The 23,336-nt window shown below is 38.4% G+C and overlaps 5 protein-coding genes across 8 annotated transcripts; 1 reads left to right on the top strand and 4 right to left on the bottom strand.

The window, feature by feature from the left end:
• Positions 1-513: 513 nt before the first annotated feature.
• Positions 514-4,969, bottom strand: LOC117616130 (CTL-like protein DDB_G0274487). Of its 3 annotated transcripts, none has more exons than XM_034345344.1 (7): positions 4,513-4,969; positions 3,608-4,068; positions 2,684-2,867; positions 2,342-2,566; positions 2,122-2,238; positions 1,418-1,651; positions 514-1,252 (listed from the first exon to the last, which is right to left on the bottom strand). In XM_034345344.1, the coding sequence occupies exons 1-7, from the start codon at positions 4,585-4,587 to the stop codon at positions 1,037-1,039; spliced, it is 1,512 nt and encodes a 503-aa protein (XP_034201235.1). In that variant the 5' UTR covers positions 4,588-4,969; the 3' UTR covers positions 514-1,036. The 3 variants fall into 3 exon arrangements, with proteins under 3 accessions (XP_034201235.1, XP_034201236.1, XP_034201237.1); XM_034345345.1 differs by having other exon boundaries at positions 1,418-1,667; positions 2,138-2,238; XM_034345346.1 differs by lacking the exon at positions 2,122-2,238.
• An 886-nt stretch (positions 4,970-5,855) lies between these two features.
• LOC117622794 (protein ASPARTIC PROTEASE IN GUARD CELL 1) lies at positions 5,856-7,769 on the bottom strand. The gene has a single exon (XM_034353604.1). The coding sequence runs from the start codon at positions 7,448-7,450 to the stop codon at positions 5,981-5,983; it is 1,470 nt and encodes a 489-aa protein (XP_034209495.1). The 5' UTR covers positions 7,451-7,769; the 3' UTR covers positions 5,856-5,980.
• Positions 7,770-12,926: 5,157 nt separating this feature from the next.
• Positions 12,927-16,581, top strand: LOC117634114 (GDT1-like protein 4). The gene is made up of 13 exons (XM_034368043.1): positions 12,927-13,285; positions 13,379-13,447; positions 13,885-13,944; positions 14,051-14,098; positions 14,212-14,300; positions 14,383-14,419; positions 14,497-14,544; positions 14,810-14,878; positions 14,961-15,005; positions 15,106-15,167; positions 15,869-15,941; positions 16,062-16,157; positions 16,294-16,581. Exons 1-12 carry the CDS (start codon positions 13,268-13,270, stop codon positions 16,131-16,133), a joined length of 690 nt encoding a protein of 229 aa, XP_034223934.1. The 5' UTR covers positions 12,927-13,267; the 3' UTR covers positions 16,134-16,157; positions 16,294-16,581.
• Positions 16,582-16,882: 301 nt separating this feature from the next.
• LOC117634122 (ATP-dependent Clp protease adapter protein CLPS1, chloroplastic-like) lies at positions 16,883-19,355 on the bottom strand. Of its 2 annotated transcripts, none has more exons than XM_034368055.1 (3): positions 19,084-19,355; positions 17,859-18,012; positions 16,883-17,682 (listed from the first exon to the last, which is right to left on the bottom strand). In XM_034368055.1, the coding sequence occupies exons 1-3, from the start codon at positions 19,145-19,147 to the stop codon at positions 17,418-17,420; spliced, it is 483 nt and encodes a 160-aa protein (XP_034223946.1). In that variant the 5' UTR covers positions 19,148-19,355; the 3' UTR covers positions 16,883-17,417. The 2 variants fall into 2 exon arrangements, with proteins under 2 accessions (XP_034223946.1, XP_034223954.1); XM_034368063.1 differs by having other exon boundaries at positions 17,859-18,009.
• Positions 19,356-19,835: 480 nt separating this feature from the next.
• LOC117613832 (lysine histidine transporter-like 6) lies at positions 19,836-22,554 on the bottom strand. Its single transcript, XM_034342422.1, has 8 exons — positions 22,417-22,554; positions 22,131-22,273; positions 21,629-22,012; positions 21,048-21,441; positions 20,808-20,913; positions 20,623-20,714; positions 20,470-20,538; positions 19,836-20,268 (listed from the first exon to the last, which is right to left on the bottom strand). The coding sequence occupies exons 1-8, from the start codon at positions 22,450-22,452 to the stop codon at positions 20,170-20,172; spliced, it is 1,323 nt and encodes a 440-aa protein (XP_034198313.1). The 5' UTR covers positions 22,453-22,554; the 3' UTR covers positions 19,836-20,169.
• Positions 22,555-23,336: the final 782 nt, after the last annotated feature.

Here is a 23,336-nt window from a genome sequence, read left to right as displayed (position 1 = left end):
ATTTAGCATTTTTACATGCATTAACATTACACTTATTGTGTGTGCCACTGCCAAAGCCGAAAAGAATATGACGCATTTCATACGGCAATCGTACATATGATGGCGTGTCACTTTCCCTCTGGTGGTTTTTGGTCTTTTCCTGCGTCTTTTCTCCGGAAACTCGTTCTGGTTCTGCTTGCCTTTGGTGTCTTTGGTGATGAAATGTGTGAGGCTCACGTGACTTTGTGGATCTTGATTCTTGGATGACACATTACTAAACCCATCGCCAAGCCTTTCCTTTCCCTCTCTAGCTTATTTCCTGTACGTTCGGATCCTTCCTGCAATCTCTGAACTTCTGAAGTTTGCTGGGTTTGTAATGTTGTATGACTAGCACAAGTTTCCTGGCTCTTCTTTTGTCACTCCTTTTTCCTTGAGCCCGAAAAGGGGAAAAGGTAGCTTAAGCCTGTAACTGATTCCCAAACTTGGACTTGGAAGTGTTTAACTTTTTAGACACAAGATATTTTACTCAATGGCTACAGAAAAATACTGATAGAATCTGATAAAACTCATACAATCTTTGATTGCATATGCATCTCAACATGACGGGCAATTGTACAACAATCAAATATATCCATGATTTGAGAAATTCACGAGTTACATATAACCACGACCAAGACCCCCCAAAAAAAAACCCAAGTTACAGACAACAAAAACAAGTGATACCTCCAATGGGCACGTCCTGTTACTGTAACTTGTAAGTATCAAATGCATCACAGCGAAACCCTTGGGAGAGCACCTCCAACTGAATATATTGGAACCTGATCAACTTTCTTCTCTCTTCAACTCGAACCAACCCCGTGAGGGTACATGAACGTAGCTCTGCCTAAAGCCAATAACTTCAAACAAAGTTCCCACCTATCATGTTTTCCCTCTTTTGTGTGTGACAAAGATTATATATATCCTATAACAAAACTCAAATCAAATAAAAACGATTCATATTGGATAAGTAACTAACAGCAGTTAATTACATTGTACATTTCATAACACAGTTAACTTTTCAAGCAGGGAGTGTTTCTTGTGTGTGGTTATCAAAGCGATGGTGAGTTAACACTTCCCTCGCCCGCGAGCTCCTATGTTGAAGACGCTGGTGTAGCATCTCTGACATCTGGTGGAAGAACTCAGCATCCCACCTATGAATTAACAAGGGGTCTTCTGCGTAGCAGATATAAATAGATGTAACAGCACTTTCCACAACCACCATTGCCAGTCCCACCTGAAAACACATGATCCATGTTAAACATGCCCTATTGAATTGAAATTAAAAGCAATTTGTATGCTCTAAATCAACCAAAACTCTGTTTAGTGCTTAGGAATAGACAACCAAGAAGTAATCTAGTCAATATGTTACAAAATATGATGAAGGCATTAAGAAAATTACCAAGACCATTCCCATCAGCATTGCAGTGGACCCCACCATAACCACCCTGTCCTTATATTTAATCCATGTCCAGATCCCTGAGCAAGTACCAGTGATAAGTCCACCCAATAGAGTGCCCATCAACAAAACAGCACCTGAACAATCATAGGCAACGAGTGCCTCCACTCCCGTAGACTGAAATAACTCCCAGGCATCCCTCGCTGAATGATTAAAGCTTTTTCCAGAAACAGCTATCTGTAGAGAAGGGTCACTGAAAAATAACTACTTCTACACAACTTCAAGAATACAGAGAGAACTAAGTGATAATCGTTGAGGGTTTGAGATAGCACCACTACATAACAAGGGTGATAAAATTTAAGCAAAAAGTTGTGTGTTTAGGATCAAATAGAGTAACAATCAAAAACCGACCACCACGAACTAGAAGTCTCACATTAAAACATGTTGCTGTTTTCTTTGCTAATATAAATATTACTGTTGTTAACAATTTTGCTGTTCCTTTTACAAAGATGCAACGATTGGCAACTGTTGCTGATTTTTTTTTCCCCACATGCAACCCTTGTAAAGGTTATGAGGTATCTAAGCAGCCTTGCTCTAGGTGCAGTGCAGCAGATTTTTTTTGGACAGAAACATGTTACTTTAATCCATAAGCAATTAAATGCAAAGTAAAAATGACAGTGGTTGTTAACAGAACACTCCAAAACTACCTGGACATAGGCATACTTGTTAAAGAAACGGACAAGAGTCTCCACTAGATGAAAGAGGAAATCAACACAGCAAAGTAGACACTCATTGTTGCCAATCTTGGATCGGAGTCCCCTGATCTGAAATATATTTCAGAACTCTAAGAATTAAATTACTCACTCTCAAACTAAACAGAAATATTAATGAACCGTCCCTTAGAAAAGAAAACGCAGGCATGTGTACCTTCCACCGAAGTGTCCGAATGGCAGCTGTGAAAAGTGAACCATAGCAGATGCTGCCAAAAGAAGTTGTGACTGCATACCGAAGAGACTTCATCAGTGAGTTCGGAGGCATTGATGATGCCTCTCTACCACCATGGATAAGTACAAGAAACACCATCCCAGAAACTATAACATGTACAGTATTACAGAGTACAGCACCCGTCCAAAATAAGCTTATAGAGAGAACCTAAGTACATGTACGACAGCATTATTAGTGTCATTAGATGAGGCATGTTGTAAAGTTTTACTGCATTTCATATCCCAATAACAACAGATGAAAGAAGAGCAAAACTTGCCAGCTCACCACAAGAAGCCACCAACGTCCACCATCTCCAATGCTTGAAGCTACAACACCAGCTGCCCCAAAGGACCATATTCCCATCCATAGAAGCATAATAAGCATGAATGCATATGCTACTCTCATAACTTCACGTAAACTCCATACCATCTTGACAGCTGCTTGTAGCACCAGCATGGTAAATGGAAGTCTATTGATTAACAATAGAGTCAGAAAGACTGCCATTGGATCTGATTATTCCAATTCTAATTTATCTATAGATTTTGTTTGTCTTTGTGCGTAGAGTGAGTGAGGGACATGTGTGTGTGTGTAGAGAGAAAGAGGGCGAGAGACAAGGACAGAAACAAAGATGCTCTATGATCGGAAACTACCAGGTTAGGTTTAGAGAGAGATGGGACCGGTTATATAATAGGGCAAGCATAGACAGGGACAGAGAGAGGAGGATAGAATAGAGAACAATTATAGTCAATCATGAAGACAAAGTCAACCATGCCTAAAAACAATACGACTGGAAAAAATTCCTTCAAAACCCAACTACTTGGGACAACCCACAAGGCATATGATATAAGATTCTGAAAGGAATCCCAACCTCATGCCTTAATTTATAAAGATAGGCATGTCAACCCTGCAATCTAGCATCATGGTAGAAATACCACAATGTGTATAATTAAATACATACATAGATTAACAAATATAAAATTTCAGTTTATCCCCTACCAAGTTTCATATGCAGCTGAGCCAATAACAGCCCAAAATACTTTGTAGTATGCAGATTCCCATAACTGAACAAAAACCTATATCATACATCCTCTTTCCCCTTTCTTCACTTAAGTTAAAAGAAATCATGTTCAAATTTTAAAAACAAAATTTCAGGCACAGTTCCATTGTAACAGTCTAACCAAATGAACAAGAGAAATCTCAGCCTCATACCTGTCAATTACTGAAATAACATACAAAAACTGCAACACAGCACCAATCGCAAATGCAACGCCCCAGAAAAACTGTTCCATCCAAAATAATAGAACGCTAATCACAGCAAGATAAGTAGTCAAGATGTGAACCGCAACCTTCATCATGTGATTCGCTTGAGAACTGAGGAATAACAACCAAGTCCAACCAAGAACAGTCCCAACTCCACCGGCAAGAGCATAAAGCGGCCAATAGTTCTCCGTCAATCCCCTTTGATTTTCCAAAAAACGCTGGGTGTACCTATCTATGTTTAGCCTATCTGTTTTCTTAAACCTATTGAGCCCGAGAACCGTAAGAGCACATCCCATTAAAACCAATTGAATTAGAAATACTCCCAACCAAAAAATATCACGCCAACGACGCGACGGCTCAGAAGCCAGGGTTTGACTACTGTCTGCACTCCTCCGACTTGAGATCACATTCTACAATCAAAAGAGATCATACAATAGCAATCAAATTCAGAAGCTTCGAACATGAATTGGAGTGAAGCCATCAAATTCAACTAAACTAATAGAACTTAGGTATAATAAAAGGAGTGAAGCCATTAAGAACTTTTGAGACATAATATATTAATTGAAACTGAAATTAACTCAGGTATAATAAATGAGTGATCCAACTCCGGCCAATGATCAATAATTACATTTCAAAAAGATGATCAATTACAAGATTGAAATACTATTCACTGGGTCGTAAATTGTACTGAAAATAGCCATAGCGTGAGAGTAAAACGAAATTGAGTAAACAGCTTTAGTCTTTGCACGCCGTAATGGATTCCAAGTGATTCAAAACTGAACGAATAAAGTTCAAGTCTTGCATAGTGAATGAAATGAAGGTGAAGTACATAGCACAAGGAGTGATGTAATTACCGGATCGGCGGTGGCGACGGAGGCCGAATTGACGGAGGAGGACGAGGAAGAATAGGAGCTCTGCGAGATGTTCATGGTGAGAGGGACAGAACGACACGCATTGTTAGAAAGAATGAATTTGAGGGTTTTGTGGAAAGAGAGCGTGAGGTCAATGAAGGGTTTAATAGTTTTTAGGGTTTGGTTTGGATTAACTTAAAAAGGAATAAATATTAAAGAATGGAAATTTGGGAAACGCTGAGAAATGGAGGGGGAAGAAACTGAAACTCAACGGCTAAGAGTGAAAAAGAATGACTATTATTTGGATTTGGTCTGAGTTTGACCAGTGCAGAGGAGAAGATGCCAATGTCCTGATTTGCCATTCTGTTATTTGTGCGGGTGTTTTTTGTGAGTGTGGGTCAGGGAGGAGACTGGTCCAGCTAATCTACTGTGGCATTAATCTATAAGCTTTTGGACGTGTATTGTTTTTATTTTTTAATTTTTATATTTTATATTTTTTTTAAATGAATTTTTCTATTAAGATGGGCGATAGCATACTAAACTCACACACGCTACACGAATATTAAGACTTGAACCCAAGATCTTGCCTGATGGAGTAAATACTTCAAACCACTATACTAATGAATCATTCACTTTTGAACGTGTTCATTAGTAACATAGTGGGCCTTTATTTTAATCTTATGAGAATTCGCTGGTATGCAATGCAACAAAGAAATTAGGCATATAGTAGACAGTGGGAATTGCAAGTTTGGTTGTGCCACTAGCCAAATAGCTTATGGAACCATAATCGTAATGGACAAAAGCTCCACTATATGTTTTCTAGATAGGACATCGAGTGTAAAGATACATGTTTTTAACTAATTGAGCTATGTTTTTTATTTTATCATAAACCAATTGAGCTACTTAACTTGTACTCTTTTCGTCCATGTTATCATTTTCTTATCTTATTGAAGACCAATTATCTTCCCAGATGCCGTAGAAAAGGACCTACATATCTTAAGTTTTATGACAGTCAACTTGGAACGGTTCAAGTCAAAGATTACCTAAACAAGTTTTGACGGGCCATTGACTTTAGAATACCTTGTACCAGGCCCCTTTATGCCAAGGGTAGAGGCCCAAAACCATTTTCCAACAGTAGTTTACTCTCTCAACAACAAGACGTAACCGTTCTATCTGCAGCTTTTGCCCAATTTTAAAATTAAGCTGAAGCTTCACACATTGATTTAATTAATCTACTATATCAACGGCAGTACTATGCCACTAACCTGTAATTATAAGTTAATAAAACAACACCGCAAATTAAAATTTTTAAATATTAAAAATTAAAATAAAAAAAAAAAAAGAAGAGAGAGAAGAAGATGTAGATTTGGTAACATGGACATACAAGAACTGAACAGGGAGGCAGATTCCTAAAAACTATAATTAAAAAGAAAAAGAAAATGGTCGAAAACATAACGCCTAATTTATCTGTCTAGCATTGGTTGGGGAAGAACCCAACTACCGAATTTGCGATGTCGAAACCGACACGTGTCCCTTGCTGTTGGACATTCCCAATGATTGACAGCGAGGAGGGCGTGGGCGCGAACGCAAAGCAAAAAGTCCCCTCCGAGTCAATCGGTATCAGGTAATTTTTAGCCGGTAACGGTAACACTTTCCCGTCCGCGAAGTGAAACGACACCGTTGGCACCTCAACGCTCTTCTTCGACGACAAGTCGTAACACACGTCGAACAGCGCCGCGCCTTGGGTGGACGTCAAGTCCTTGGTGCCTTTCACGAACGCATCACGGAGCGCGTTGTAAGTGTCCGTCTGCAACCGAGTCACCGCCGTGCCCGAGTCGATGATGATTCCGCCGTTTCCGCTGTCGTCTATCTGAAAAGCCGACTCGGGAATCGGTAGCAACTCGCCGCCTACGCTCAGTCCGGTTAGGCCGATATAGTAAAACGTGTCGAGCTCAGGGTTACGGCGTAACGGAGCCGTCACGGCGTTGGGATGGAGCGGGGAGTTAAACTCAAGAGTTGAAGCCGAGTCAGAGTCACGGTCCACGAGGCAGTAGGAAAATGACGTGGCATTGAGCTGGGAAGGAAACGACAACGAGCCGCCTCCGAGTCCGAGGAGCCCAGACGCGCCGATGAACAAGCCCTCGTTGGTGTGCCCACAGCCGATGGCTATGTCCTTCGCCGCAACCCCGCCAATGGTGATGGTCTCCGTGACGAAGTCGCCGACGGTGTAGGAGCCGTCGCCGTAGGACACCTCGTAGAGACACGTGTCGTTGCGGCACTCGAACACGTCGAGGGACTTGCACCGTTGGTTTTCGCACGAGAGAGGCGAGAAGGAATCCGAGGAAGTCGGCTCGAAGATGGGGTCGGCTTGCTGATAGCAGTCGGCGCAGGGTGCGCACTGCACCCAGCTGACGTCACTACCCGTGTCGAGCACCACGTAGGCCGGACTCGGCGGTTTGCCGATTCCGACTCGGGAGAAGTACTCGCCGCTTCCCTGACTCGTCCCGGAAATGACGGGACCCTCAAAACCCTTGGCTTCCTCAAGCTCCAGCCCGTTGCCGGTATCCACGGGTTTAAGATCCGACGTGGCAATGCCTTGAAGAGCCAGATCTAACCGGGTTGTGAGAGATCTGACTCGGGCTGAGTCACGCTCGAGTCGAGCCAAAGTGAGCGACTTGTAGTCACTGTGGGAAGGCTTGTGAAGTGAAATTCGAGAATGTAGCGGCAGAGAAAGTGAAGAAGCAGCTGAGGAGCTCCGGTCTTGTTGGCTCAATGCCTGCGTGTGAGACTCCGACGACAGGGCGTTTAAGGTCGTCTGAATTGAAGCAGCGACGTCGAGCACTGTCGTTTTGGAGCTAGGCGGTGAGCTTCGAGAGTGAGCTAGGTGGAAAGTACAGCAAAAGAAAGCAAAGAGAAGGAAAATGTAGGAGAGGAAACCCATTTTGGGCGTTGAGGTCTGGAAGAGAGTGTGAGGTGGTGAGGTGGGGAGGTGAAGTGTGAGATTTGAGGACTGTTGATTTATTTAAGAGCGGAGAAAAGTAAGCATAATTGCAGGAATCACGTAAAGGACATTGAAAGAAAACAAAGGCAAATTTATGGGGTGGAGGAGAGGAGAGGAGGAGCTTTGGATGAGGAGACGAGAGGAGGAGCATACAGCAAATGGTAAAGTCCAAAATATGGGGAGGGGCCTCAAAGCATTTGCACGAAAGAGTTTTGTTTTGTTAACATTAAATTTGGAATTGTCATATGTTACTTTTGGATTTTTCTTTTCATTTTTGCAGAGTTTTGTTCGTGTTTCATTATCTTTGCATTGCATTGCATGTATGTATGTTATTAGAAATTTAGAATAGTATTTTGTACCATTTCGTTCGTGTGCTTGCTAGTCTTTCTTCTTCTTTTCTGGGGTTTCCCTTATTTTGGGATTCGGTTGCTTGAAAGATAAAGAGAGCTTTTTAAAGTTAAAGATGTATTAAAGTTCACTCAAAGGCATATTAGATGGGTCTTTTTATTGGGATTAGGGGGATAAGCGTGATTCTGGTAATATAATGCTTATTTTCTCAAGCACTCTTTGTTGACCAATTTAAGGACTAATTTGATATATAAATTCTAGCCGCTCTCTTCTTCTTTGAGTCCCAAAGAAAAATTTCATAAAGAGGGGAGGAGGAAGAAGCATCTTTGTCCCTCCTTCCTTCCTCTCTCTTCGCTTTTTTCTTTTGGGTTAGTGAATAAGTCTATAGGGATATTTGGAATAAAAAGTCTTTTGTGGTGATTTCTTCTGAATATGCTTATATTAAAGTTCCTCATCATCCCTTTTAAGCATTCTCAAACAAATCTTTCTCCCAAAACTCGCTCTCTATTACTGCTCATGTTCTCTAAATTTGGGTCTACATTGTCTTCGACAGAGGTTGTTACAAATCACCCAATTGTTCTTTGTCAAAGTCGTCGTTTTCGTTTATTTATTCGCTCTTATGTCCAAATGGATCGCTGAAAATCATGTTTTCTCGATATCTGTTAAGAATGCGGTGATGGATGTGGTTGCGACGATGCTTCTTTATATAGTGATGGCAGGGTTCATTTAGGCACATAGATTATTTTAAGGTTTTGTTATGTTTGGTGTGTGGCTTTATTCAGGCTTATGATTAATTATAGTGTTGTGAGCTCGTAATTTTAGTGCTGACTTTGTCCACTTTAGTTTTGTCTTCGTCTTAGGATTGGTAAATGTCATGCTGATATCTTTGATTGTACATTTAAAGTTTATCTAATAACTTTTATATTTTATAATAATAAAACACATGGGCTAATTTGATAGGTTCATTTCATAGTGCAGCTTGCTTGCCCAAGAGCAAATTGACTGGGACACACATAACAATACTTCTGCAAGTCAAAAGGAAGAGCTTGGACTCATGTACTTGCCATGATAAGAATTGAAGAAGCAGGAAGAGAGAGGGACCCATAATTTAATTATGTAACAACCTAAGTATCATATTCTCATGCATTCCGTGACCCTAATATTATTATTTTTTATTATAAAGGCCCCTAATATTATTATTGCGGGAAGGTTACTGATATTCATTTGGTCAAAAACTAAACATGGGTCCGGGCCTGGTAGGGCCCAACTCCAACGATTGAGATTCGCTTTTGGAAAGCAGGCATGATATTGTCAGCCTAAACGTGCACCAAATGATCGATAAAACCTTAGCCAGCTATGCAGCTGGTGCAAAAGAAAAAACGAAGTACACATGCGGCATGGGACTGGCATGTCTTCCTCAAGCAGGCAATGCATGATCATGATGGAGAGAATTCTTATAAAAACAGTGGCGGGGAGGGCAAATCCGACTTCTCCCTACTGCTTTGTCATTCCTAATTAAACGAAACAAATACTAAAAAGCCTCAATTGGGTTGGAAAAAAATAAACTTTTTTTGTTTGTTCAACATAGAAAGTGGAGAGGAATTTGGAGGGGGTTTCGGATATTCATGTTTGGAAGCAAATAAGTTGTGGATGGGAGGGGAAGCCAAAACTGGTTGTGGTGGCGAGCGAGGTAGGGGCTCGATGTCGATTCGGTGATGAGTGTCGTGAGAGAGACCTACGCAGAGACATAGATGTTCAACAACTCCCATTACAAGGAAATATACAATTAGCTTCTTAACATATGTTTATTATCAAGTAATAGAGAAAGAAAAGAATGAAACTCTTTATATTTCCGTTGCTTGGTCATTGATGAGAATTCTCTTAAAATGGCGTATGACTTGAAAACAAAGTTGGCTCAAGTGCTCCTAACTCTAAAATTATCACTTGATTGTAACAGGTACTGTAAGCTCAAGTGCGCATCAGCATGACTAAAATTATTTGTTCCGACTTTCAATTGAAAGGGATTAAAAAGGAATCCAACCACACCATGAACAAAACAAATCAGACATTGAGGAGACAAAATGCATACCTATTCTCTTCAGAATGGGGATGTATTGAAAGAAACGTGTCGAGGACAGTAAGAGCTGCCCATATACAGAACACTAACCCTAAAAGCAATTCAACCATCACCTGCATTCCCAATTACCCTTTTAAGCACATAAACACCTAAACAAAACAGTAACCATTTATAGAATTTGTTTTTGTAATCTTACATTCAATGGAGGTCCTGAAAACTCTTCCTCCATAATCTCTTCAACATTCTCCTCTCAGAAGGTATCCATATTCAATCACAACAAAGTTGTAGACTTTCAAATCCATATAGATACACAAATACGTATATGTTATCTAGAGTTTACATTGAACGGTTGAATAAGCTGCATAGAATTACAACTCCAAGGATGCCAATCACGAATCCCAAATTCAAAGCCATTTTAGCTCCGATCTCTGTCAACCTATTTCTCCAATATCGGCTTCTACAAAGTGCAATGCAAGCACAAATTGTCGTTATTGGCTGGCGGCGGAGTCAGAAAATTTTCACATAGGGGGCACCTCATATATTGAAATATACTTTTTCTTAGGGTGACAATCAAACAATTTTTGTGAGAACCGAAAATCTTATTCAAATTAATAGTTTAAGTAAATAAAAAATATAGTGAATAGTATGCGTTGTAATTCGTTCAGAAGTATGCGTCGTAATTGCAAACATTATGCATGATTTTATTGAACAAACTGGGATGCATTTTATATGAGCCTCAAAAATCAAAACTAGAGTATAACAAATTTTGGATAAAGTAATCTTCCAAGAGATTCTTACCCAGAGAATGCCTACGTCTGTCCACGTTCGGGCCACAGCCGACTTGTGAACCACGGTGGCCTTGGCTTGATTGATGCAGCATACCCACTGCCTTGGTAACTTGATCATCATATTCTTCCTCCTCATTTTCTTCTTCAGCTCGTTTGCGCCTTATTTCTTCAATTTCTCACTCTTTCCTCTCCAACAACCTCCTCGTGTAAAACATTGAGAGTAGAATGCGTTTTCTAAAATCTGAGAAATGAAAGAATAGAGAGGATATGGTGTGAGAGGTCTGAGTTGAGGATGTGATTTTATAGAGGGATTTAGAAGATAGAGATGACACGTGACGCAATTTTAGAGGGTGAAAATCTTATCTGAAATATGAGATTTATATTTTATAATAAATATCAACACGTGACAACCGAAAATCTTATCTGAAATTTGAGATGTGAATTTTATAATAAATATGGACACGTGGCAATCAAAAATCTTATCCAAAAATTTTATATGAAATATGAGATGTGAATTTTATAATAAATCTTGACATGTGACAACCGAAAATCTTATTCAAATTAAAAATTTAAGTAAATTAAAAATAAATTAAAAATTAAAGTGAATAGTATTTGCCCTTTGCCATGGCAATGGATGGAAACTATTGAAGAATACACGAATCCCACATCGGAAACTTAACAAAATAGAAAGTCTCATATAATAAATTGTTCCATTCCTAATAATATCAAGACCTTTTGTATAAAACATCACACCTGCTAAACAGGTGGTTAAGTTGGGAACATATCAATGTTGGAGCTCTGAGCTCTCATATTTCACACAATTACATAGCATGGGTCAATTTATTCAAGATTTAAGTTAGAAACAATACCGATATTGGAGCACTTGGTATTTTTCATATTTAGTTTCCTCTAACATTTAAAGTGAATATTGTGAGTTTCAAGCACAAATTGAAATAAGTTATGTAACCTCTTGTTCTTTTAAAATACAAAAGACACATATTACAGGTAACATCAATACACATTGCATGATATAGAATTCATTAGCCTTTAGAGGATAACTCATATTCTTTATATTGCAGTCAATAACAGATATAATGTGATGTGAGCAAAACTGACTAGCAAGCCCGCAAGTCAAAAATGCGGGGCCATAAGAACTGGGCCCAGCCCTTTTTTATTGTGGGCTTGAAGCACATTGTTTTGGCTTTACCAATTGACCATGAATTAATTAATGTAATATTTCCTGAAGCATTTTTGCCAAATGTCGTTGGCATCTTTTTTCAGGATAATGACTTTGATTGAGATTCTGCATTTTGTTTCAGTGCTCAACGAATGAAACAAGTGGGGGCCTGATATAATAAACAAACTTATCTTCGTTGCGTGACGGAATTATAATATAACTCTGAATATTGTTCTGTTACTGTTACATTAGTTTTCAAATAACAAGGGAATATGTATGGCAATGACGGCAGAGGACTAAAGCATGTTGATTTAATTTGTTTCAAGTTTGATTAAGTAATTAAATCACCGTCTAATTTGTATTATCTCCTTGTCTTACAAACCTTGCACGCCAACTACTATGATGAGTTTGACAACTTCATTGCATAATTCAAGGATTAGGGTTCCTTGTGCTCTCCGGCACTGATAAACTCTTATATTCGTACCAATCAACATTCAGCATGTGTAGTGATATTATTCATATAACCCAATTAATATATTAAATTGACTTGAATGGAGCCAAGAATTCGGATATACCTTTGGTACAAAGTTGTGCATAGTGCTTTGTGTGCCCACTCAACCCAGAAAGCTTTATTCCCTCTATTTTTTTATTTTTTTATTATTATTTTTTGGTCGAAATCTTTTAATTTTCTTTGGGGAAGATTTCCTCTTATTACTTTTTTATCTTAAATTTTTCAAGGAAAGAAAAAACCCTTTGAATTATGTAAATAAATGAAGGCAACGTGGTATAGTCTAGTAGAAAAAAACATTGATTTACATATCAGTGATCTTAGATTCAAATTCCGATAACAGCTTGACAATGTGTGCCCCTGATATACTTGTATCACAAAAAATAAATGAATACATAAAAAGAGAAAATTAACTAATTTCGATAATCCAAGAAGAAAAAACCAACCAAAGCTTAAAGTGAAGGTTTGACTGTTCAGTATCAGTAGAGCCGGAGCATCCCATAAATCCCACCAGCTTTAACAGTATCTTTTTCTCTAGGTTTTTTGAGGTCTAAAAAGCATCAGTTCTTTTGTTGGCCTCAATTTTAATAGGTTAAATCGCACGCACCAAACATAACACATAAGCTTTTGCTATTGATGTGCCGTTGTATTCTTCTAATACTTTTACTTGGACTGACCCGATTCAGAAACTTCAACGAAGGAACCCAACAGACTCTCGCTCGCTCGCTCTCACTAACAAATTTCAGAGGCAGAGAGAGAGAGAGAGTCAGAGCGAGTCACAAACTCCCTGACTCGGTTCTCTGCGAACATAAACATCCATTGCCTTCTTCTTCAGCTCATCTGACTCTACTCAGTCAAAATGAGTACAGTCGTGCAGGTAATTCGTCTCTCTAATTAAATTGACCCGCCTTCGTGTTTATTTTAATCTGGATTTGCGTTAGCTTATTATGATAATGCTTTCCTTAATTAGGGTTTCACCAAGTCACTTGCCATGACTGTGCTCTCTGAGATCGGCGACAAGACCTTCTTCGCAGCTGCGGTTAGTCTATAGGATTGCACATTTATTTCTTTTTTCTTTCGTTTTGCTTGAATTCTAGGAGTTTGAATAACAATCTAATTGCACTTCAAGAAGAAAATATGAATTAATTCGGAATATACAAGATTTTGGATTCAATTCTGTCAAGAACATATTTGATACGGGCAGAGCTTGAGCTTACTACTTCTGAAGGACAATATAAGTTTTGAGAGCACCTATATGAGCTGCTAATTAGTTTTGAAAAGCATCCCTCTATTTTTGCGTTGAAGACTTTTTAGTAACTTATTGAGCATCTTATGGTATATTTGTATGTATATATTTGTTCCCCTGAGTTTCCTTTACAAAGTCCCGTGAGTAAGAACCACAGCCCGGAATTCTTTTTATTCTATCCATATACTATTTTTTGTGTAGTTATCTAACAGTATGATGTTTGCTTGAAGATCCTTGCAATGCGCCATCCTAGGAGACTTGTTTTGTCTGGTTGCCTAGGAGCTCTGATTGTAAGCATTTTCTTCCCACTTCATATATGTTTACTTTGTTGTTTTGGATCTTGCATGTTTCTTTTTTGAGGCCTCACACATATCTCAAATTTTCCTTGAGTTTTAGGTGATGACTATTCTTTCTGTTCTTGTCGGTTTGGCTGCTCCAAATCTGGTAAGCACTCTGATTCTGCCACCCTGAAATGTTTGACTGAGATTGTCATATATTTCTATTACTTCTCTGTTCTCATATGAATACTGAACACATTGTGATCTTAAATTACACAGCTCTCACGGAAATGGTCCCATCACATAACAACATTGTTGTTCTTTGGGTTCGGGCTATGGTCCTTATGGGATGCTTTTAAACAAGATGGGTAATTAATTTTCTTTTTGGTATTTATTTTATTGTTTTACTTTGCTGCTTGTAGTGGAGTTTAATTCTGGTTTACCCTACAGGGATGATGATGAGTTTGCAGAAGTTGAAGCAAAATTGGTTGGTTTTTCAAATTTTTATTTGTATCTTACATTCAACTCAACTCCTTTCTGACTTCATCCATGCGGTGTCATTAGGATGCTGATCTTAAGGCTAATGCAGGAGCCACCAAAAAGAGTAGTAAGGTACTCCAACAGTTTAATAATCTTTTGCATTTGAATGAGCTCTACTTATTCCGTCCTACCCTCTCCCTCTCTCTCTCTCTCTCTCTCTCTCTCACACACACACACACACACACACATCATTATTTCACTTATGATTGTCACCATGTTTTACAACTTTCAATTCATCATGGTCACTTGAAATACAATATGCAATTTACTGTTCTATAAGATTCGTCATGGTGTTTTTTGTTTTTCTAATAATCTGCGGAAATTTTTGGCTTCCCAGGACGATGATGACTTGAAAAAGCAGAAACGTTCGTTTCTCTTGCAGTTCTTCTCACCAATTTTTTTAAAGGTTATATTTTCTAAGGATTGTGAAATTAAATTTTTTGCATGGCTAACTATACTTAACAGCTTCTATCATGCTCATTATGCAGGCCTTTTCCATTACTTTTTTTGGTGAATGGGGTGACAAGAGCCAGGTGAGCATTTTCCCTGATGAATAGATGTTTTATTTGATGAATAGATGTTTTATTGATGGTTGCTTCAGCACGAGTTGGTTTTGAACTTCTATCCTTTTAGCTAGCTACCATCGGTCTGGCTGCAGATGAGAATCCATTAGGTGTGGTTCTTGGTGGAATCTTGTAAGTACCCATCCTTTTATTTATTGAACATGCTCTGAAATCGTGTTCTGTTACATGACTTCCTCTTATTTCCTTTTCTCGTTCCCTCCTCAGTGTGACCAATTATTATTTTTCTTCGTTTTTAGTCTTGTCCTTTTCACTATTGTGTCTGTCTTTGAATGCATATTTTGATGAATGTGTTCTGATGGTTTTGAATGATTAATGGCCCATCTTGGATCAGTGATATGTAAAAGTCTTACTGTATGAATTTATTTTGTTCTGATAAGTATTACATTGATACCTTTATATGCATGAAGTGGCAATGCTGAGCACAACACGAGATATGTATTATTGTTGGATATGTGTTTCATATGCCTATTTGTTGGTTAATATTTTTGTCAAACAGCATAGGAAAGGGCTATCAGCATAGGATTTCTTTTCTTTTATGTATTCTATTCCTTATGCTTTCTCAATTTGCTTCAATAATGGTCATATAAGCTGGTGCAACCGTGTGAGTTCATGTACTGATTTGAAGCTTATTTGTTATATAAGAATGCTACTACATTTGTTTCCTAGTGTCCTTAGGTGTGGGGATTAAACAAATTTAGATACCACCATGCACTCTCATTCTTAGAATTCACTTTCCTTCCTTTATTTAATTGTTTTTGTCCTAGTTACTGATTGTGCTTCCCTTTTTTCTCTATTATTATAATTTTTTTCAGAGGACAAGCATTGTGTACCACTGCTGCTGTCCTTGGTGGAAAGAGTTTGGCATCTCAGATCTCTGAGAAAATAGTAATTCTATGCACCTCCATTTTGGTTTTAACATATTATAGTTATCGTTATGTATCATATATGTGGCCTCTAGGTAATATGTAGCATTTCCACTTGTAAGTCGTAACTGTTTTGTTTCAGGTTGCTTTATCAGGCGGAGTTCTTTTCATTGTTTTTGGAATCCAATCCTTCCTTTCAACAGTTGAGGCATGATAACTAGAGTCTGATCAACGATTAGTAAGTACATGATGCTGGATACCACAAGTTCACACACGCACACACGGGCGCAGCTCTCTCACACACACACACACACACGTGGCCGCACGTGTAATTTCTGATGAAGACTCTGCCTTGTGCTGATCTGCTGATTCAGGGATTGAAGGATGATTTAAAGAAACTTACATCTACACACTGTGCAAGGGATCATTTACAAGCATTGCATCGTCAGTATTTATTAGAGGGATGAGATCCTCTCAGATATGAACGTTAAGATTCGAAGAGTTATTGTTTACAAGATCCACACCAAACCAATGTTACACTCGGGAATCATTGATGAGAACATCTCTGCTCAACTCTGTTGCATGCTACTCCAATAAATTTTACATTAACATTGATATATCCCTATTATATAAATATTCACTCGGATTATGTTCTGACCTTACTTTATATGAGGATTAGTTTGGTGTCGACCAAAAAAGGAGGATTAAATTGAGTAGATAAACTAGCATAGATGTATGCGTTTAGAACATCGATTTTAAGATCCAAAGCAATCTGCTTTGCCTAGTCGATCCACCCACTAAGTAATCTCTGTTTAGCTCATCCCAATGAATCTGTCGCCAAATACAAATGCATTCGGACAATCCGATCAAGTGAATCAAGATTTGAAATCTAAATTCAAATTCAAATCCTACAATCCACTTGGGATGATGAATTTGAACACATTTATTTGAGTGGAACCAACATGAAAACACCCAAATTTTTACAGTGAATTTGGACTAATAGGAAGAACAGGAGCTCATAGTATGGTCCACAATAACAAACTAAACTAGCACGCATAAATCAAGACCGAACAACATGGTCAAATGAGATTACAGTTGCCGGACCACATGTAAAAATTCTGAGAGTCCACACTTCCACCTAAACTCAGTCTAAATCCCTTGTAACAAGGCTCATAATCACGTGTTAATCTTAAGATACCACGTTTTTCACGACAGTGAGAGTGTGTGTCATGAATGTGGTCAGCAAGTAAACAAGTTGATTAAATGTAAAGCACCAAATTAGAAAAGCACCATGTAAGCAGCAGGCCACTGTAACTCGGGAAAATAGTCCAAATTCATACTTTAAACCGAGCCACTTTTTATTTTACCACCATCTCTCTTGTCTTAATGAGACCACAGGATGACCAAGATTCATAAAAATATGGGCACTGGGATTATATACAGCATCTGAAGCTCAGAGGCAATTCTTCAGAGCAATTGGGTTCTACCATGCATGTCATTAACATCCGCCGCCACTTGCAGGTTCAATTGAACTCAGAAGCCCATTGTGCCTCAGTTGCATGCAGTGTTCTTCAGCATCCGCCTGAGCACATATGATCACTATTGACAAGCCATTATGGTGTGCTTCTTGCATAATATTAACAGCATTATCAAGGGACATCCCTGGGATAACCTTCATCAGTACTTGCACAACGTATTCCCGTTTGTTGTAGTTGTCGTTGTGCAAAATTACACGGTATGGAGGAGCTGTTTTCCTTGATTTCCTAAACAATTTGGACAATCTTATATTAATTCCCATTTGACACAACAAGATACACACAGGTAAACTCTCTTTGCAGCATTTTAGTGTTAAACAAGGCACTTGTACGGTGTAAAGATATAACTCCATATTGCCATGGACACAATATAAGAAAATAGCAGGTTAAAATTGAGCCAATACCTCAAATCAAACTCAGAATCACGCGCAGGAGTTGTTTTTTCTATAACTGGCCTTTCCAACAACCCTCCTCCTTTACCAGGTCCTGTTGCTGATACAGCCATAGGAATGCCAAGATTGATGCATGGTCCTTTACAAAGAGGGTGTCTGTCTCCTGCTAAACATATTTTATCAAGAAAATTTCACCGATCGGAATCACTCTGGCATCTACATTTTAAAGGATAAAGCAACACTACAGCAATGCACTATCCATACTAACCAATCTTTGATTGAAAAAGTAATTTAGCAATCGAAACAGAAACAGAGAGATGTAAAAAGATACGAACATAACATAATACAGAACCATCACAACATGTGCATTTTACAAGCACCGCAGATAAAATATACAGAGTTTGAAAACCCAGATCTTTAGAACTGGCTCTCCAATTGGTCGAAAAGATAAAATATACTGAAATTGCAGCAAAAGCACTCTAACCCTAGATATGCTAGATCTCCATAATTGCACAAAATCCTTTAAACGATTTTAAGGAAACCAACGCGTGGGTGGCATCACATGCACCCGGCGGCAGTGGCAAGATATCCAGAAATTGCCACTTGCATTACTCGATCTTACAGTAGCAAAACTGAAACTCCACAACTCCCAAAGCAGAACACATAAGAAACCCGCCCAAGTTTATGTACAAGCACAGAATGAACTAACTTGCATTACACATGACAATCCCAAATCTGCCTTACCTCCTCAAGATACCGAAAATTTGATTCAATTTTGTTGCTTAAAAGTTTCTTGTAATCAAAACTTTAGATTCGTCACAACATAAATGCACCCTTACACATACAATTCTCACCAATTACATAATTCTTTGGCAGCATAAACTAATCTTATACATTGTATATGTAAATAGCTACATGATCATTTGGGTTTTTCTTGGCAGTTCATTTTTCTGTAAAAGAAGTGTGGAACACTTCCATTTTACCCAGAAAAACAAAAGGTACCCAAGGGAGAGAAGTATGTTAGATAAAAATTTCATAAGCTGATAGAACAGATGTAGAGGGCAACAAGCTCAATCCAAAAATAAGAAAACAATAAAGAAAATCACAAGGATTTACAATAATCAAGTTTTGAAATTGAAGGAGATAGCAAATCTACTCAGCAGCTTACGAAATTAAAGATTTTGATGCAAACCCAAAATCTAAAAAGAGGGAATGAATTCATGGAAAAAAGAGAAACCTGGTTTAGGATTGAAGACGTGGTTGGGAGAGAGAGGTAGTCTCCCACATATCGCAGTCTCCATGACTCTCTTTCTTTGTCTTTCTGTGAAACGTGTCGCGTGGTTTATTTATTTCTTGGAATTTTCTCTTTTGGGTCTCTAACTGAAATAACAAGAAAACAATCGAACTGGTGTGTCTGGTGTGGTGGAGGTGGACTGCTGGTTTTCACAATTCACATGAGACGTCGTTTTGAGCCCTGCCAAGTACGAACAAAGCTGATTTATTTTTTTTCTTTCTTTTTTCTCCTTCATCCTTTGAATGAATAATCTTATTTATAATTCAAAATGTGAATGTGAACGACAGGAATTTCTACCCAGTGGCAACCAGCCAGGTCACAGGTGTTTCCGAAAATAAAAAAAATGATGTTTGGTAATTTCAGGTACTAATCTTTTCCCTACGTATTGCATAAACTATCGAACTTCATTTTAGGTAAACCATATTTTCATAGGATAAAAAAATGATTAGTATGATTGTTTGTTTCTAAACCAAATTTTAAATGGGCTTCTTATGACTGTTGAGGTCCAACCTATTACAACCTCCTTTTCCTTGGGCTATAATGAGAATGTGGTTTTTCTGGTATTTTGAGCTTCTTTCAAGAACAAAAGAAGTTGTTGGTGTTCGTTTTTTTTCTTCAAATTTAAAATACAAGCGATATTTGAAATACAAGCGATATTGCGAGAGAGGTTTGTTTCATTAAGAATTGCATCAATGTAATATAAAAGGAGCAATTTTTCATGTGGTATATGAATTTTGCTGCCTCAATTTTTTCATGAAACTTTAACGTATAGCTCTCGCTAAAAGTTAATCCAAAACCAAAAAGTAAAATGACTTGAAATTGCTTCTGGTCAGGTAAATGAACAACCGAACGAATTGCTTGGTAGCTTGGCAGGTAGGTAGATAGGAAGGAAGGATTCAAGGATCGGTGAAGGAAGAGGATGACATAACATTTTAGGCCGTACAAGAGTAAGTCTATCCTCAACATGATAATAATACATACTTTTGGTCCAATTAATGACATAATAAACATTCGCCTCTCATTAATTAATTATGTGTAGAAACGATACGTAGAAGCATCAGTGATGATATTCCGGAAGCCACCAACTGTGGAGGCCAACATGATGAACACTCCAATGAAGATGCAAGCCTGCAAATTTCAAACACAAACTCATCACTAACTAAAAAAACAAAATTATATATATATATATATATTGTCATGCAAATTAATCCAACTAGCTAATCTGTATATATATTGTGTCATGCAATAAATAAGCTTATTTGAGGATCCCTCAACTGAAGCGCTATATATATATATATATATATATATATATATATATGTTTGGCTTACCCAGTTTACGAGCCATTGGAGGCCGAATCTCTTTGGTTTCTTAATGATAAGCCACATTATAGAAGGAAGCTGTAAGAAAGAAAAATGCTTAATTCAGGAAGCTGTTGCACAATTAAAAGATTACGAAATGAAATATTAGCGAGAGAGGCTTACGAAATATGAAGTGGGGGCAAAACCAAATCCACCAAAGAAACCAAGCAGGTCCCCAAAGAAAGGGAAGGTCACTCCAACGAATAATGTGAATGCTGCAACATATTAAAGTTTTAATCAACCACAAATAAAAAAATTAATCACTCTGTGTCTCTTAAATCAGAGCCAAAATGGGGAATTAATCTCACCAACATAAGCTGATCTTGTGATTAGTCTGAGTGCAATTCCTGGTGGGAAGTTCACTTTTTTCACCATCAAGCTCTCCAGCATGTCAAAAACAGGCATAGCATAAACCTGCACAGTTTTTTTTGTTCTTCTTCAAATTAGTCACATTACATCCTTAACCTTAATTAGGTAACTCTCTCTCATATTATTACTTAATTAAGCTGCTAAGTGCTGAGAGCAGAGTGGTGAGTCAGCAGTCTGACCTGGTAGCTGCCAATGACATGGACGACGACCATTAAGTTAGCAGCAGCAATGAGCCATGAAGGTTTCTTAAGATCCATGAGCACATTGTCATCAACATCTTGACCAAAAGCCCAGTACCCAATAAGGGCCACTGGGAAATAGCAAATGGCATTGATGAAATAGGCCCCGAGAGCACCTTTCCACATGGGTATCCTTGAAGGCTTCTCGGGAGTTGATGGAATTGTGGCCTGAATTTCAAGGGCCACTGCATGCCCTGCAAATGCAAACGAGATTTGACCCAACGCATTGAACACCCTGAACATGTAATCTGCTGGGCTCGTTTTCTTGTATGCGTAGCTTACATTTTCAACCCGACCTTTGCTTAAGCAACCAGCCCAGGCTATAGTTGAATAACTGCAAATTAATCAACCAAATTATAATTAATTAAGCAAGTTTGTTAACTTGCCTTCTAAGGTTTCTCTTTTTAAGTGAGGCAAATTTAATAGGGTTTTAGAAAGGGTGACTTGACTGACTGCTCTAATTGTTGTTCTAAAACAAAACCAGAAAACCAACTTAGAGAAAGAATTAAGAAACTAATTACCTTAGTGACATGACCGCAGCTGCTAGAGAAACACCAGCTACGGAGTTGAAATTAGGAAGCTGAGAAAGAAAGAAATGGAGAGAGCCAAAGATGACAATCCAGTATGATTGCTTGATGGGTGTGCAGTTGGCACAGGCCATCTCCACAAACTTCTTTAGACACTTTCCCCCGGTAACCATGTACACTATGTCACACCCAACCTGCACAATTAGCTGCTGTGGAAGCACAATCCATGGCCCCAGTTTTGGTCCAAAGGCATGTCGACCCAGGTCTATATATCGATCGAACCGAGTCCCCGGGACACATTCATGGAGTTGTATCATCTGCCACATTGTGTTCAAGGTCATGCACCATGATATTGCCAACACCATTGTCCCCGGACCCCTGAAGAAACAAAACCCAAAAAACAAAAAGGAGGAAGAAAAGTGGTTTAGTCTATAACTACGACTACAGGGACAACTTGTCTCTTTTTGGTTTTGGTAATTTGAGGTATTTTTTGTACCATCCTAAGTAGGCCATGGCATAAGGCAGACTGAGAACACCGGCACCTATCATGGCAGTGACGGTGTGAAAGGTAGAGTACCACCATTTGGCTCGGCGAGTGGTGTCCTGATCCTCCTTCCATTTTTCGTCTGAAACAACTTCCTGCCAGAGTTCGGAACATATAAATGATAAAACCAAAATCCAAATCAAACAGAGCTAAGATTGAAAAAAATTGTAAAGCTAGTTAGTTAGTAGTCTAGTACTGTTTTGTGTGAGTAGGGTAAAGAATGGTGACTGATTCTCACCTTTGGAGGAGGAGGAGGAGGAGAAGTTGTAACCATTTTTTCTTCTTTCTTTTGCAAAGAAGACAGAGAAACACTTTCAATGTGGGAGTTGAGGGATCGTCATCATGTATGTATATAGCGGTTGATGACCCAAAATTGAGGATGGAACATAGAAAGAAATGTGGGATATATACATTGCTTTGCCCCACTTGTGTATATTTATTTTTGTTGCTTTCCACTGGGACTTGTGCTTTTCAAGACTGATCAGATGAGCAAATCATATAGGAAAAGCAGTAAAGACCCTTGCATACTTAGCAAAAGATGTTAACTCCCCACTTAAAATTATGTAGTGTTTTACTGAAGCTAAGGATTGTGATTTTACTCCACCCACTTTAATGTTTGAAATAAAGGAATCTGAGGAGGACCCCATTTTGACAAGCATCATGAAGCTCCCCTGTCAATTTTCTTTATGGAAAGTTCCTTCTATACAATTATTTTATTTCTATTCCGAGTATTGAACCAATGATGGAAAATAAAAATAAAAATTTGTTAGTGGGTGAATGGATCCACCTTAAATTCAATCAGCACAATTATATAACATTACGGCTTTATAAAGAGAAGAGGACATAGTTTGAGGGATAATGATTAAAGACCAAGGATGCTCTTCTTCATGGGTAGTTGGTGGTGTCTAATTCTTCTCTTCTCTTAAAGTGTCCCCAGTCACTTTACACGCCCGGAGGTGACTGCTAGCCACTGATTACCACAAAATTAAAGGTTAATTATCATGTTTTGTTTAATCTTACGCTAACTCAACGTCACACATATATCACAGAAAATTATGATAATGATATTAGAAATGCAACTAGGTTTCAACTTTCATTCATGTTGAACCAACAAGTTCACACGATGTTCAATAAGCTTCTTCTTTCTTGGTATGTGTA

This window comes from Prunus dulcis, chromosome 1 (assembly GCF_902201215.1).
Source record: "Prunus dulcis chromosome 1, ALMONDv2, whole genome shotgun sequence".
In the NCBI taxonomy this organism is placed as follows: domain Eukaryota; kingdom Viridiplantae; phylum Streptophyta; class Magnoliopsida; order Rosales; family Rosaceae; genus Prunus; species Prunus dulcis.
Note: the sequence above shows the minus strand (reverse complement) of the source record. Positions and strands in the feature narration are given on the sequence as shown.